The sequence below is a fragment of the Pelmatolapia mariae genome, linkage group LG6 (assembly GCF_036321145.2).
Source record: "Pelmatolapia mariae isolate MD_Pm_ZW linkage group LG6, Pm_UMD_F_2, whole genome shotgun sequence".
Lineage (NCBI taxonomy): Eukaryota > Metazoa > Chordata > Actinopteri > Cichliformes > Cichlidae > Pelmatolapia > Pelmatolapia mariae.
In genome coordinates this window covers 33,670,630-33,684,618 of record NC_086232.1, presented here as the reverse complement: position 1 = coordinate 33,684,618, position 13,989 = coordinate 33,670,630, and the positions used below count along the sequence as shown (strand labels likewise).

At 40.4% G+C, this 13,989-nt stretch overlaps 1 protein-coding gene across 1 annotated transcript in view; it reads right to left on the bottom strand.

Moving 5' to 3' along the window:
- The window catches only part of LOC134629377 (complement C3-like), an 87,304-nt gene that overhangs the window by 42,504 nt on the left and 30,811 nt on the right, over positions 1 to 13,989 (bottom strand). Inside the window, exons 18-28 of the mRNA XM_063476665.1 lie at positions 13,978 to 13,989; positions 13,780 to 13,868; positions 13,545 to 13,684; positions 13,119 to 13,331; positions 2,573 to 2,636; positions 2,385 to 2,474; positions 2,015 to 2,221; positions 1,836 to 1,911; positions 1,536 to 1,695; positions 1,294 to 1,389; positions 660 to 810 (exon numbers count right to left, since the gene is read on the bottom strand). The exon at positions 13,978 to 13,989 is cut by the window's right edge and continues 109 nt beyond it. Coding sequence (XP_063332735.1) covers positions 660 to 810; positions 1,294 to 1,389; positions 1,536 to 1,695; positions 1,836 to 1,911; positions 2,015 to 2,221; positions 2,385 to 2,474; positions 2,573 to 2,636; positions 13,119 to 13,331; positions 13,545 to 13,684; positions 13,780 to 13,868; positions 13,978 to 13,989 — 1,298 coding nt within the window. The remainder of the gene's footprint in view (positions 1 to 659; positions 811 to 1,293; positions 1,390 to 1,535; positions 1,696 to 1,835; positions 1,912 to 2,014; positions 2,222 to 2,384; positions 2,475 to 2,572; positions 2,637 to 13,118; positions 13,332 to 13,544; positions 13,685 to 13,779; positions 13,869 to 13,977) is intronic.

Below are 13,989 nucleotides of genomic sequence, written 5' to 3'. Positions count from 1 at the left end.
TGAAAATACTGGGTAGTTTTGTGTAGGGTTAAACAGTTTAGGTTGTTGTACTGTGCTGAGTTTGAAACTCTGTTGGACTGCGCAGTGATTGCTGTGTTCATGGTCAGATTTAGGTTACATCAAGTGTAGCAGAGATTAATTTGCACTTTTGCTTAGATTCATTCACTGAATTCAACTTTTATACAAGCTTTATACTAGTATTAAGATATTACAAAAAGTGTATTATCAGTCTAGGGCTATACCTTCTTTATTACTTTAACTAGTTTTATTCCCTGTACTTTTTCACTTTTACTTGAGTAAAGTTGCTGCAGTGCTATAACTTTCACTGGAGTTTTTTTTTTTTTTTTTCAAATAGGTAACTGTACTTCTACTTAAGTAAAGAATGTCTACACTTTTGCAACCTCTGCCTGTATGAGAGGCTGGGACAGTAAGTGAAAAGCACCAAGTCATCAGTAATACTAGAAATGTCAGAAAATACCAGTCCATTCATTCAAGCGAGACAGTTAAAAGTGTAGTACAATTTTCTTTTCTTTTTTTTAACCTTTTTCAAAACAGATTTTTCCCCTTTTATAGTTCACTGAAACTTTAACAATGATAGTTATTGAAATTTATATAGTCTCTATTCATCTAAAGCTATATGTTATATATCGTGAACATACCTGGAGCAGCAAACTTGTAGAGGATCTCTTTGTTCAGTTTGTTTTCATTAGCCAGTGCATATGATGTCATGGCCACAGCATAAGGGTTGGTGAGGCTGGGCAGGCGGTTCTCCAGGTAGGCCACTGCTTTGTATATGCTACCTGGCAACATCTGGGTTTATTAAAAAGGAAGAAAAAACAGAAGATGGTGAGTGATAGAACAGAACAGAACATAAAAGAAACATTAACTCCTGTCTATGTTGGAGTATTAGTTCTTCTTCTTATGAGCCGTGTGAGTCTCATTAATTAAGTAAGCTGAAATTAGAATTTGGACCACTCAGTATAAAATGAGCAATGCACCATAAACAAAGATTTGTTATATCAATGTCACAGAGAGCTGTAGTCTGAATATTTTATATCTTTCTTAATCTGTAATTTACAACACCTTAATACAGAGATGACTACAGAACAGAAAAATGTTGTTGAGATTCTTTCTGTTTTAGCTCATCTGTGGTTTAATTATTGCATGCAAGTGCAATACAAAGTTTTACCTTTTGATTATGTCAGATACTTTGAAACAACAGTGTTTTCACAAGAATGTTTGAGAAAACCCTCACCAAAATTGGGAAACACTGCATGCAGGTGAAATACTCACAGTGATTGTACCAGAACATATTGCTTGTGTCTCCTGCATTGCAATGAGGCAGAAGGCTGTCATAGAGGCATCTGAATCTAATCCGGCCACATCACCCTACAGATGGAGCGCAAACACGTTATTTTTTTCTATCAACATAAGTTTGCAATACTTACGAAAGGTGATAGACAGCTGTAGAACTGGTTTCTCCTTTAGTATTTAAAGTATAGAAGAACTGGTGTTAATGAAATCAGTGCACTCACTGTCATCTCTTGATGGATTACAGGTGCAAATTCTCTAAAAACACCATCAGGTAGTTGTCCTTTGAGAATAAGATATTTGACTGCATCACAGATCACATGCTTTTGTACTATAAACAGATGTTGGGCCATTGCAAACACCTTGGCAACATAGGCGGTCAGCCTTGTATAGAGGAAGAGGGGGGACAATAGCTTAGTTTCATTTATTTGCCTATAAAATATATTGCCAGTAAAAAATCAGAAATTAAAGCAGCATGCACAAGATATTATATATAAATTCATGGATGTTTGTGGGTGCCTCACCAGGTGCTACTTGGGCGAAATGTAAATGCAGCAAAAGATCCATCATTTTTACGGAAGGCCAACTCATTTGTGTAACCTTGACGAAACGATCAAAAAACAAATAAAGTAATTTTTACTTATTACTATTCAACTTGTCTCTGACTTATCTATTAGAAGCAATTTTGCTTGTGAGAGCCTACCGGTTTTTATATGTTGGAGGGCTTCATTACGTTTCTCAAAGCCCACAGTTTCCCACTGGTTGGTTTTGTCCAAATAAAAGGTTGCAATAACAGGCAGGGTCATTGAGATCATGTTCGACTCTCCAGAGCCTGAGGGTTGTCTGATTAGAGTACCCATTGAGTTACCACCAATGGCATTCTCCACCAGCTGAAATACTTGTTCTCTCCCTGCATGCATACACATAAAAAATAAGAGTTAAACAAACATGCAATAGTTCACAACAATCATTAAAGTAGTCAGTTCCCAATGAAAACAATGTACGTCAATGCAAGGCTCGGGTTATATAGGAACAGAATTACATAAATGGCCCAAATATTAAATATTTCTCACCTGTCACAGAGATCTGTGTGCTAGTAGGTATGTTTGGAACCAAAATGTTCCTAGGAATACCACTGTTGAGAACTTCGTTTTGGACACCATCTAAAGAGAGAAAAAAATGTTAATGTTGGGAAATCAGTTAAGTGAGAAATTAAAAATATGACTGAATAAATATAATGTTGCCTTTTTAATAAACTCACTTTCTCCATTCTTAGCAGGATCTAAAGTTATAATGTGTAGATTTTTAACTAGTACACCTTCAGGCTGAAAAATAGACAAACATTAGAAATCATTATTATTCTTAAACAATTTAATACAATCCATGAGCCCAGTTTGCATGTCCCTTGTGTAACCCAGTGAGTTTTACACACTCAGTAATGCACTAAAACATTGTTATTGTTAATTGTGATTTATCATTACTCTGTTAATCACTGAGTTGAGATAAAATAAATCAATAATAAAAGATAATTAATATAAATATAAAAATAAAACCCCAAAGAGTACATTTGAGACCCCTACTGGTTAAGCAGGAACAAGCCCCACCTTCCCCTGCTCTGTACCATCACATTGCTCAGACAGAGAGAGAGATGGATGTGCACAGGACCATTGCTGATTTTCGCCGCTGAGCTAATTGCTGGTAAACAACTATAAACTTGATAAATTGAGCAAATATCCATACTGGAGATCTGCAAGGACTTTGGAGAAACAGACCTGATTTCTTGTGAACATTTTGAACTTTGGAACCAATGTTCCCTCTAATTTTTCATGTGTCTGAGTGAACACACAAACTCCCTGAGCGATCCCTTGGACCACTGTGAGCAACAGCAGACGTGTGCACTGTGGTCACGCCAGCATCTAATCCATCCAAGTTACATGGTTTATTAAAATAATCAAATTTACATTTATTACAAATTTGCATTTACATTTATGTTAGACTACTTTTAATTAACTGCTTTATCCCACTTACAATGAAAATTTAAAAAATTTTGTTCATGACCTGTGTAGTATGTTTACACTATTGGAAGTAAAAATAACTTGAACTCCAATTTTGAAAACACAACTTTCTTTCTTTCTTTTTCTTTTTCATAAAGCTCTGACTTGTATTATGAGTATGAGTCTGTGGTCTGGGAGAGAGTCCTGTAACTCTCTGTCTGCAAAATACAGAATATAATGACCAATGTTGGGCAATTAATTATATAGTTACTTCTTCAAAATGTTACTCAGTTTGGCAAACAACAAAGTTTTTTGCAGCTATTTTTTTTTTTAACGCAGCCAAGGCGTTTTTAAATAAACATTTCAAACTATTTACAGAACAATCAGCTGTTCTGCATCAAATTTGATGCCACACAAATTATTTGTGCCACTCCAAAAAATTATTTCTGTCCACTATGAGATAAAGGAGAACAACAGCCTGATACCTGCAGGCCTGACAACAGGAGATGTATCACTCCTGTAACACCTGTAACATTCAGTAGTCGCCTCATTGTTCTGACACACCAACAAAACTATTGAATACACTACACACTAACTACACAAGATTTGCGCTAAACGTCTCAAATCTCTCACATCTCAAAACACCGCCGTCACTCCTAAAACTTCCTCCCGTTTCTTAACAACTAGATGCCACATTGCCATATCATTTTTTGATTGGTCGACATGGTACTTTTTTCGACCAATAGGAAAGGGTGGGGTTTTTTTTGGTTTTGTTTTTGCTCACAGGCGGAGAGTGCTTTCGAGCGTTTTCCTTGTAAAACGCCGTTTTTACCGTTTCTTCCCGCAGTAAATATAAACAACGATAGTATTCAGTTAGAAAACCAAACATCAACACAATTTAAAAACTGGTATAAAGTCCACAGTTTTTCCGTCAATTGTTCCGTCTGTCCTGCTCACATCTCCAATGGTTGTACACGTTGTCATTAACGTGGCTTCACTTCACATCAGCCATGCCGCTTTGCTAAAACACCGGTGTCGGCACATAAGGACGCTGTCATAGCTGTCAACGACGTTGATTGGCTGCGTATATACGAATGTGAATCGCATCATTGGCTGGACTATGGGATAAGGTGGCATCGTTCTAATCCCATATAGGAGCAGCCAGTCACTTACTGACTAACACTGCAAAACAGAATTGTTAAAGTTTTAATTTTAATTTCAATTCAGGTTAGATTTTTTTTTTGTGCGCAACGCAGATTTTCTGTGCGCAGAGACAGTGCCAGCAGTGCGCAATTGCGCACGTGCGCAGCTTAGAGGGAACATTGTTTGGAACCATCGCGGTGAGTCAGAAGCTGTTAAGCTTCTTTTTTTTGTTTTCTGTCTGTCCCATTTGGTTCTTTAGCTGTCAGAATTCTTGTCTGAAGACCAACAAGGATACCAAATGGATTTATTTTGCCAAATGGATCATCATGGCATTGCTGTATTGGTCCATTTCATCAACCTTTGTTGTTATTATTTATTTTATTTTCAGCTGTTACAGATGGGACAGACATGACTGGGGGATAGGAAAGGGAGAAAGAAAGAGAGGAAGGAAAAGAAATACAGAAGGGAAAAGGGACAGTGAGAAAGGGCACTTACAAAGACAAAGAAAAAAAAATCTCCTGGATCACCTGTTGAGAGAAAAAGAATAGAAAACAAGCAAAAAAAAAACAAAGCAACATACTAAACACAACACCATCACGTTAATCTAGCTAAGTGTAAACAGCAGTAAATACTAAATATTGAATGTTGTTGTGCACCACGCAGGACAGACAGTGCACAATGTGCTTTGAAGTAGCAGCTAAGAAAGGTGTAGTTTATGTCTATGAACAGTGAACACCCGTGTGCACACCTGTGTGGATCAGCGCGCTTGTATTCAGAAGGTTTCCCCATGTAATGGTCTGCTAGAGGGTGTGGAGGGCCATAGCCCCGTCCCCCAGGGCATGAAGCAGGCATGGAGGAGATCCAGGCTCCAGACATCCAGAGGCCCCAGAGTGCGAGAGCCCAAGGAGTACCACCGGAGGGGCATCCGTGCCACCCTCCGGGGAAGGGCTGAGGAGATCCCCAGACGAGGGGTCACCCAGTAGCCATGGAGCAGAAGCCAGAGGGGGCTGCACTGGCGTGCCCGCCGGCTCTGCCGGCAGCCAGCTGTGCCAGAGTGAACCGAGCCGCAGGCCCCGAGGCCAGAGGCCCGGGGGCCCCCTTTGCCCCGGAAGAGGCCTGACCGAGCGACAGGCACCAGGCTCCGCAGCAGCAGGGAGGCCAATCGGACAGCCAACACCTCCTCCCAGTCCCCCGCCCCGATGGCTAGTAGAGAACGGGGGTGTGTGAAGACCCCATACTCTCCCTCCTCCCGCTCATGTGTAGTGTTGCTGCGTGTTGTTCTAAAGTGCATTTAAAACAAGGGAGGGCATGGTGCTGCTGCCAGAGAGCAGCAGGTGTTAGCACGGCCCCTCCCGAGAATCCTCAATGTCTACATGGATTTAAAATTGAGAGGTGGGCACCGGCGCCAGAGGTAGGGTTGAATACACAGACCGTCCACTGGACGCCGTTAACGTGGTCACCCTCAAGGCCCTATATATATGTGTGTGTTATGAGAGTGTGAATAATGTGGATGTCTAAGTTGTGGAATAAAATTGAGGCACAGGTGGCCAGAAGGGGACAGAGGGGAGGGAATGCCTCCCCTGCACCCTGGTGACACACCCGCACCCCAAGGCCCTACCTGTGTGGGTGGGTGTGGTGGAGCGGGAAGAGGGAGGCAGAAGCTGTTAAGCTAACCTTGAAGCTAAAAAGCTAACAAGAAGTTAATGGGGAATATAATGGCCCAATTATAATGTTGTAGATCTGCACTGGTGCAGATGACGTGGACAAGATCCTCTCTGAGAGTTGAACATTAGAAGCGTGCTGGTGAGTTAAACTGGGACTGGGTGAATCAGCCTAATTGAAAAGCTAACTAGCCTAATGCTCATAGCTGTAGCTGGAGCCGACCATGTTTTCACTGTGGGAAAACACACGGGGTTTCTCAGCACTCAGCTTGTGTGCTGATGATGGTTTAGTATGGCGTTATTTTTGTGCCACTATTCTGAGCGCACGTAAAAAAAGTTTGCAGGTGCAAGTGTTGTATTTTGAGGAAAAATTTATTTTGAGCGAAGAAAAGCTGAATTTGAGTGAACAAAATTCATTGCTGCGTGCAAAAAATGTATTTCCGTGTTTGCTATTATCCGTACACACCATTGACTGTAGAAAACATGGACGGCGCGATAGCGCCCCAAAAATGTAGCCAAAACGCCTCTATCGCCCCCTGGTGTCTGGATGTCTGGCTGCAGTATAGGTCATAAACCCCGCCTCCTCCATGTGAGCGGATGGGACTGGGGTCAGACTAAAATAAATTTATTCTCCTCAGATAAAATTTTTCCAAAGATTCTTTCTTTTGTTATCAATAGTTCTCATCACGCTGATTGATGTCCAAGGGGTCTCTTTTCTGTTCGGGAATAGCAGATTAGCAGATAGAGCATAGGCTCTGAGAGGAGGGCCAGTGTTTACGCTACGAAAACACGACCGAGTGTTTTAACCTGACAGCCTGAGGTGTTCTTCAGTAAACTGGACTAGCTGACAGAAGGACCCGAGGCCCCGCTGCACTTTTTCGGTAAGTTAAACGTATCTGTAAGCTAATCCGTAACTACTGTCCTTAGCTAGGTCCTGAGACCTAGCTAGCTAAAATGAGCACTCGGCTGTCAGGGTTCGTTTAGCTAATCCGTGCAGATGAATGAATTTACCCTGACTAAAGAAATCAAGAGAAACGCCCCGGGCTACTCAGTCACTAATTACTGTTACTGTACTTTTATTACAACTATTATACTGTAAAAGCAACAGGCTGCACTCTGCTTCAGCTCCTGTGCAGACCTGAATATTGAATATGTGCAAACAACAGCATGTTTTCAGTCTCTTGCCACATCTGTAAAGACAGTATCATTTTTTTTAAAAAACGCTTGTACTTCAGTAACTCCTCATTAATCAGGAACTATGGATTGAAGTACTGTAGTGTACTGTAATACTGAAAAAAAATGTATGAGAAGAACTTCAGATCCTGAGTGTGTGAGGACAGAAGAATCAGCTTTATTTCAATTTTGAGGGATAAAATTTATATTTCAGTTTGTGATGATTCTGTTCTCGTTGTGATTACAGGAGCTGCCCTCAGATTCAGACCTCAGCACCACCCAATGACAGCAGACAGATCATCCAACATGTTCACATGTTAACTGCAAAATGAACTGATGAAAACAGTACAAAGGTTAAAGTACCACATGTGCTGTAGTGAAAGCTGCAGCTGTTTTATTGATAAAGTTAAAGACAAAAAGTCAAAAGGATTAATCACCCCTGTAACTGTGTCACTATATATCAGCATTAACAGGACCTCAGTTTGGTGTTTCACAGAGCTTCTGATCTCAGACCCGCACAGCTTCCGTTTTAAACACTTGATATACTCAGCTGCATGAAGAGCACATGAGATTTTCTCTAACACAATTAAATAAAACCTGATGAAGGTCAAAGGTCGTCACTTGTATGTTGAACTACAAACTTGTCATCTGGAATTCTTTCACAGTTTTTTGCAGATAGTGTGTTATTTACCATAAAGTGATTCAGAGTTATTCATACCAGAGTAACCAGAGAGGATCATATATTTTTAAATATATAACTTTCTACAGGACTGAATATAATATCTTTATGTAAAAGTTCGGAGCCTCTGGGGAGTATCAGAGTATTTATAACATTGCACAAAGCAAAGGTCTCCATCACAGTGTTCATGAAATGCTGGGTTTATCCATCTCCTGAGGCGGGCCTACAGAGGAGTGCTGAAGATTTCCCTGTGAGGGAGCTGCTGGTGAAGATCATGAGTCCTGCTTGATCAATGCGATGAGCTTCAGTGTTCCTGGTGTTTCTTAAATGAAGCCTCTCTCAGTGGGTCAACAGAACATCTGGCACAAGACATCTGTGATGAAAGAAAGGCAAGTAGTTTCTCCAAATCTCTGGACCCAGAAACCCAGCTTAGTCCTCATGGTCTCCCTTACTAGTTTCTCCCCAGGGTGAATGTAGCTGTTGATATGATATGGACTCTATTATTAAATGAAAAGAACAAATTACACTACACTACTGAAACCTTCTGCTGCTGTTTTTAAAGTGTCCATGTTACCAGGCTGTAGAGGGCTCTGAAGATTTAAACCGTTTTAGATCCATTACACTCACAGTCTTATGTTAAAATCTCAAAGGACGGCATTATATTTTGGATATTAACAGTAACTCTGGGCCTCTGTGGAGTGTGCAGATGATCTCATCGCTGTCTAAAAAATGGATAAAAAATACATAAGAAGTGCTGAATCCTTCAATAACACAGACTATTAGAGTAACAGGTGTGTAGCATCGCTAACTAGCTAGCAACAAGCCTCCAACACAGTGTATATGCTAGCGGCTAATCTAGCAAATGAATTAACAACAGAGTGATTTTAGATGTTTTAGAACTATAAGATGTTAAGCTGTGTGTCTTTTTTATAACAGTGACATGGTTGTATTTACCTTGATTAAATGAGTCGTCAGTCGTGGTAAACCAGCAAAAAACTCGAGCCGCCGGGCTACGTAAAAAGTGTAGAGGGGCGTGTTTGCGGTCACGTCCAGCGGATGTGTGGGCGGGAGCGTTACACAGTCGCTCCACCTCAAGTCACTACTGCGCAGACTCTGGCTCCAAATTTGCAAAATGGCAGCCTCCACAAGCGGGATATTTTGGCTTCATTTTTGCACAATGGGAGGAGGTGGTGTCGCGTCGTCCATCTTTTCTACAGTCAATGGTACACACACACACAATAGCAGCCCCTCTCGCTCAGTTTTTGCGTTTGTGCTCGCGCTCTCAACATTTCTGCCCGTGCGCGCTCAACTCTTTCTGTACACCGTTATATTTGTACCACAAAACCAGCCAATCACAGACTTGGATGCAAAAAAATCTGATTGGCTGTTCTGGTCTCCAATCAGCTCGAAATGACGAAATGCAATATCCCAGAAACCATTTCGTCCAAAACTCAAACGAGGCAGTGGCGGAGGAAGACAGAGTGGCGGAGTTTGAAATATTACTCTTTCTGGGTCACGAAATAAACTTTTAAGATATTTTCATGCAAGAATGGTGCTGTGTAAACTTCTAATATCTGCTCGATTCATCAAGACATCACATATTTGCATAACTGCTCTAACCTTTTCGGAGATGCCTGTTACCCACCAGCTGACCGGGTGGGAACTCGAGTTAAACATAATATATAAGGCTGAACTGACAAAAAAATCACCGACTACACCACCAGGTATTATAGGAAAAACCATAAAACCTTTGAACTAAAACAACGCCGTTCTGACAGTGACGTACACTGTCTTGTTGGTATATATGTATGATTTGTATCACCTTCATGTTTCCAAACCGATATCATGAGCAGCAGCTTTTACAGCTGTGGCTTCAGCAAACATCAGCTGATACTAGAAATTAATTTTAAATAAATTCTAACAACAGCTTATCAAGCTCGAACGTGCTGCTGTTGTTGTTTAGTGCAACATCCGCTGGTTTCCTGTTTCTGGCGCAAAGTGGGAGATAAACAAATAAGAGAGACGATCAGCTGATCATTGATCACTTTCATGATTGAAGTAGCAACAGGAGAGGGAGGGAGGGAGAGAGAATGAGGGGAGAAGAGGCAGCTGTGCAACGTAAAGACAGAATAACTCCAGCTTTGTGTCTTTTTTTCATTCTAGCTGAAGTACGGGACTAATCGCGTTCCTTTTCCCCTTAATACGGATGTATTTTTGTTATAGTACTTGCATTATTTACATATGGCTATATATATCACTGGACTGTGAACTGAATTAGTAATAGCCCTGTTGTTTACAGGCTAGGTTTCTTTGTGGGACTGTGAGACCTGGATTTCTTCCTGATGAGGAAGATGGTGAGCCTTCCCCTTTGAACCGAACCATAGCCATTCCGAGTTGGCCCAGAAGGACAGGTTGCTCTTCTCTCATTAACAATTGTAACAGTGCAGTAGGACGACATTGCACTAATCACAGACTTTTGACCTTTTGGATTTGACTTGACTGAACACTGACTATTAAGCCGGCAAGACTGACATATCTGAGCTCAGATAGGATTCTGGTTATTGTTATTATTCCTGTTATTGTATTTTATTTTATGTTTTCTTTCCAGTTTATGAAGTGCTGTTTAATTGTTGCTACATAGTTCAATACAATTCAAAGCAACTTTACCTGTGGCTCCAGTCATTCTTCTCCAGGCAACTCGCCTTAGCCCTCCAACGAATCTAGCTATTGGCCCATTCTCTCCATTTTACTTTAACTTCCTCTACCCTATCCTGTACTTGGCTACACTTGTATGGAAGTTTTTCCTGATATTGTATGGTCACTATAAAATTACGCAATGTGAACCAGACAGCTGCAGAGTAAGGGGCTACAACTGGCGTATCAAATGAGTAAACACCATTAGCAGAATGTAATTATACCAACAAAGGTATGGGTGTTTACAACCCATATGCACAGAATAACTATAACAGGTATCATCAATATTGGTATAAAGCGAAAACCCTGATTTTTGACCTGCCATTTTATGAACTTTAGAAGCCTTCAAAAGGCTTAAGAAGAGAATGCAACTATGCCTGTATATCTATAGTCTCAAAAAGCCTCCAGTTGTTGCATTTATAAATTGGAAAACCTTTCTCCCAAATGAACACATTGGGACAAATTCTGATCATATAACAGGAGTGATGATAACCATTATGTTTAGAAATGAAACTCTCTACATTTCCCCATACTAATATTTTAAATAAAATCAATTTTCCAAAATGGACACAAAAACAAAAAAGAAATTAAAAATGTTTTTGACTAATACCATTATTGATAATACACTATATATCAGTCAAAAGTTTTAAAACACACCAATTTTTCCTTTGTTTTTTGAAAATTATACAGTTTAATGTCTCACTACACTCTGCAATAAAAGCATAGCACAAATAAGCAATTGGAGTTAAAAAAAAGAAATCATGGAATCAATTTATAGACCAAAATTTTCTCTAAACTTTTGACTCATTAAAGTAGCCACCTTTGGCCAATATACCAGGACTTTTAAATACGCGAACAAGTAAGTCACCAACAAATATCCTCATCGAACCAATTGCTTGCCCTAACACCTCTGGCACCATTTTGACTCTTTTCCCTCTGTTACAGACCTCTGACGGTTCACTCTCGTTTCTAAGGCAGCTCCATGTTTTATCCCTGGAACCCTGTATCATGTTCTTGTATGTATGTTCTTGTCCACTTAGTTCATGTAATCATTCATGCCTTGACCTTCTGGTACCTGTAAATAGTATTTCATAGTCACTGCCCTTAGCTCTCGTATTAGAATATAGTTTTGTTTTGCCATTCTTTGCTTAAGGGGCAGGGATAGCTCAGTAGGTAGGTAGAGTGGTGCCCCCATGATCGAAGTTGGGGGTTCAATTCCCCTGAATAGTTACCCTGAGGCACCCCTGAGCAAGGTACCGTCCCTACACACTGCTCCCCGGGCGCCCAATGGCTGCCCACTGCTTCACTGAGTGAATGGGTTAAATGCAGAGAGGAATTTCCCCATGGGGATCAATAAAGTATACATTATCATTATTATATTTAAGTGTATACTCGCGCATTTATGTTCTAGCTTTCACTGATGTATATAGCTTGTTTCACTCACCCCCTGAATATAGTTCCCAGCCACATTTACTAGTGTTTGATACTCAATGTTTGATGTCCATCCATTTGATCTCTGTTTGGTGTAAATACAAGTTATCAAGTCATTCTTGTGTCTCTCCGAGTTTGAATCTGCATTTTGGGTACGGTCTGCTTTCGGCCTCTGACACAGCTTTAATTTGTTAACCCATTTTGTGCTCCCTGAAAGGGGCTTTTCTGTACAATTCTGAAATATATATTATTTCAGAATTATGGGGGCGACCGTGGTTCAGGGGGTTGGGAAGCTCATCTGTAACCGGAAGGCTGCCGGTTCGATCCCCCTGCACTCTCTGTCCTGGTCGTTGTGTCCCTGGGCCAGACACTTTACCCTACTCCCTACTGGTGTTGGCCAGAGGGGCCTCGCTTCTGTCAGTCTGCCCTAGGGCAGCTGTGGCTACAACTGTAGCTTGCCTCCACCAGTGTGTGAATGAATAGTGGAATTGTAAAGCGCTTTGGGTGCCTAGAAAAGCACTATATAAATGCAATCCATTATTATTATTTTTATTTATTTATTTTTTTAGTTTTGGGCAACCTTACCCTTTCTTTTGTCTTTTTTTTTTTAAACCTCTGGCAGTTCACCACTTAGCTTTGTACCATTTCAAGCTATCCATTGGACTTGAACGACTTGAATTACAATAAATAACTGGAAAAATTATGGTGTTCTAAAACTTTTGACTGGTAGTGTATGTTTCATAATTTCTTCACAAAATACCACCATAATCAGTATAGTGATATTCTTTTGGCACCGATAATCATGTAGTGAAAGCTGTAATCAACACAGATGGTTAACCTACAAAATTATCAGTCTGTTTGGTCTGGGATTGAACAAGATTCCTGTTAGTGTTTCTATCTGTCCCTGTTTTGTGCCTAAACGTCAACAAACAATAACCTTAAAATGACTATCTTAACAGTTTTGGAAGGCCTGTTACATTCACAAACGAACATATTTTGTGATGTACAAATGGCAAACATTGGTTCTCCTACCACCACCTGCAGCATCTTCATTACTCCATCATTGAGATATGAGCCCTTAAGAGCTGCTTTAACCTCAATGCGGCGTTCTCCCTCCTTCATGGGAATAATGACGAAGGGTACAGATCGTGTAGTCTCAGGCCCAACAGAGACGACCTGGTGATACCTACCACGTTTGTATGCTGAACTGCACACATGCTCCTCCTCAGTCAAATCGACGCGTACCTTTAAAAAAACAAAAACAACAAGAATGATAGAGATGGGGGAGAGACCAAGACAAATTAAAATATTTTCCTTATTCAAGGAAATGTAATGATCCCAGCAAATGAGAAGGATTTTGAGAACACAACATGAAAATTCAAATAAAAAAGTGCACAAGATGACACGTATGAAAGGCACTCTCTTTCAGTCCAGTAATTACTGTGGTTCTGTACTTACAGTGATTCGATCAGGGCTGTAGTTGTGGAGGATTGCTTTAATTTCTATCTGCTCTCCACGGACAGCAGAATAAGGCAGGTTGAGCTCAATGAAGAAATCCTTCTTGACAATGAACTCAAATGGATCACCAACACAGATTCCTTAAACAAAATATGCAAAGAATAATAAAACAAAAAAAAGAAAAGTGAAGTGAAGGGAAGGGCAAAAGGCCATATTTTAGTCACCAAGTCCTCACCGTGAGTTCTAGACAGACTGATGCCAGTGAACTGCCAGGTTGTGATTGAATCTTGCAAAGGAAATCTTTTCACAAATGATGTGGTGTTACTGAAACAGAAAAGTGTTAACAGTCTGAGGGATAGCTGAAGATGCAACTGTGATAATTAATTAACTTATCACTTCATTTGTATGTGGTGTGTGTGTTACAATGAATCACCAGTTAGGTGCG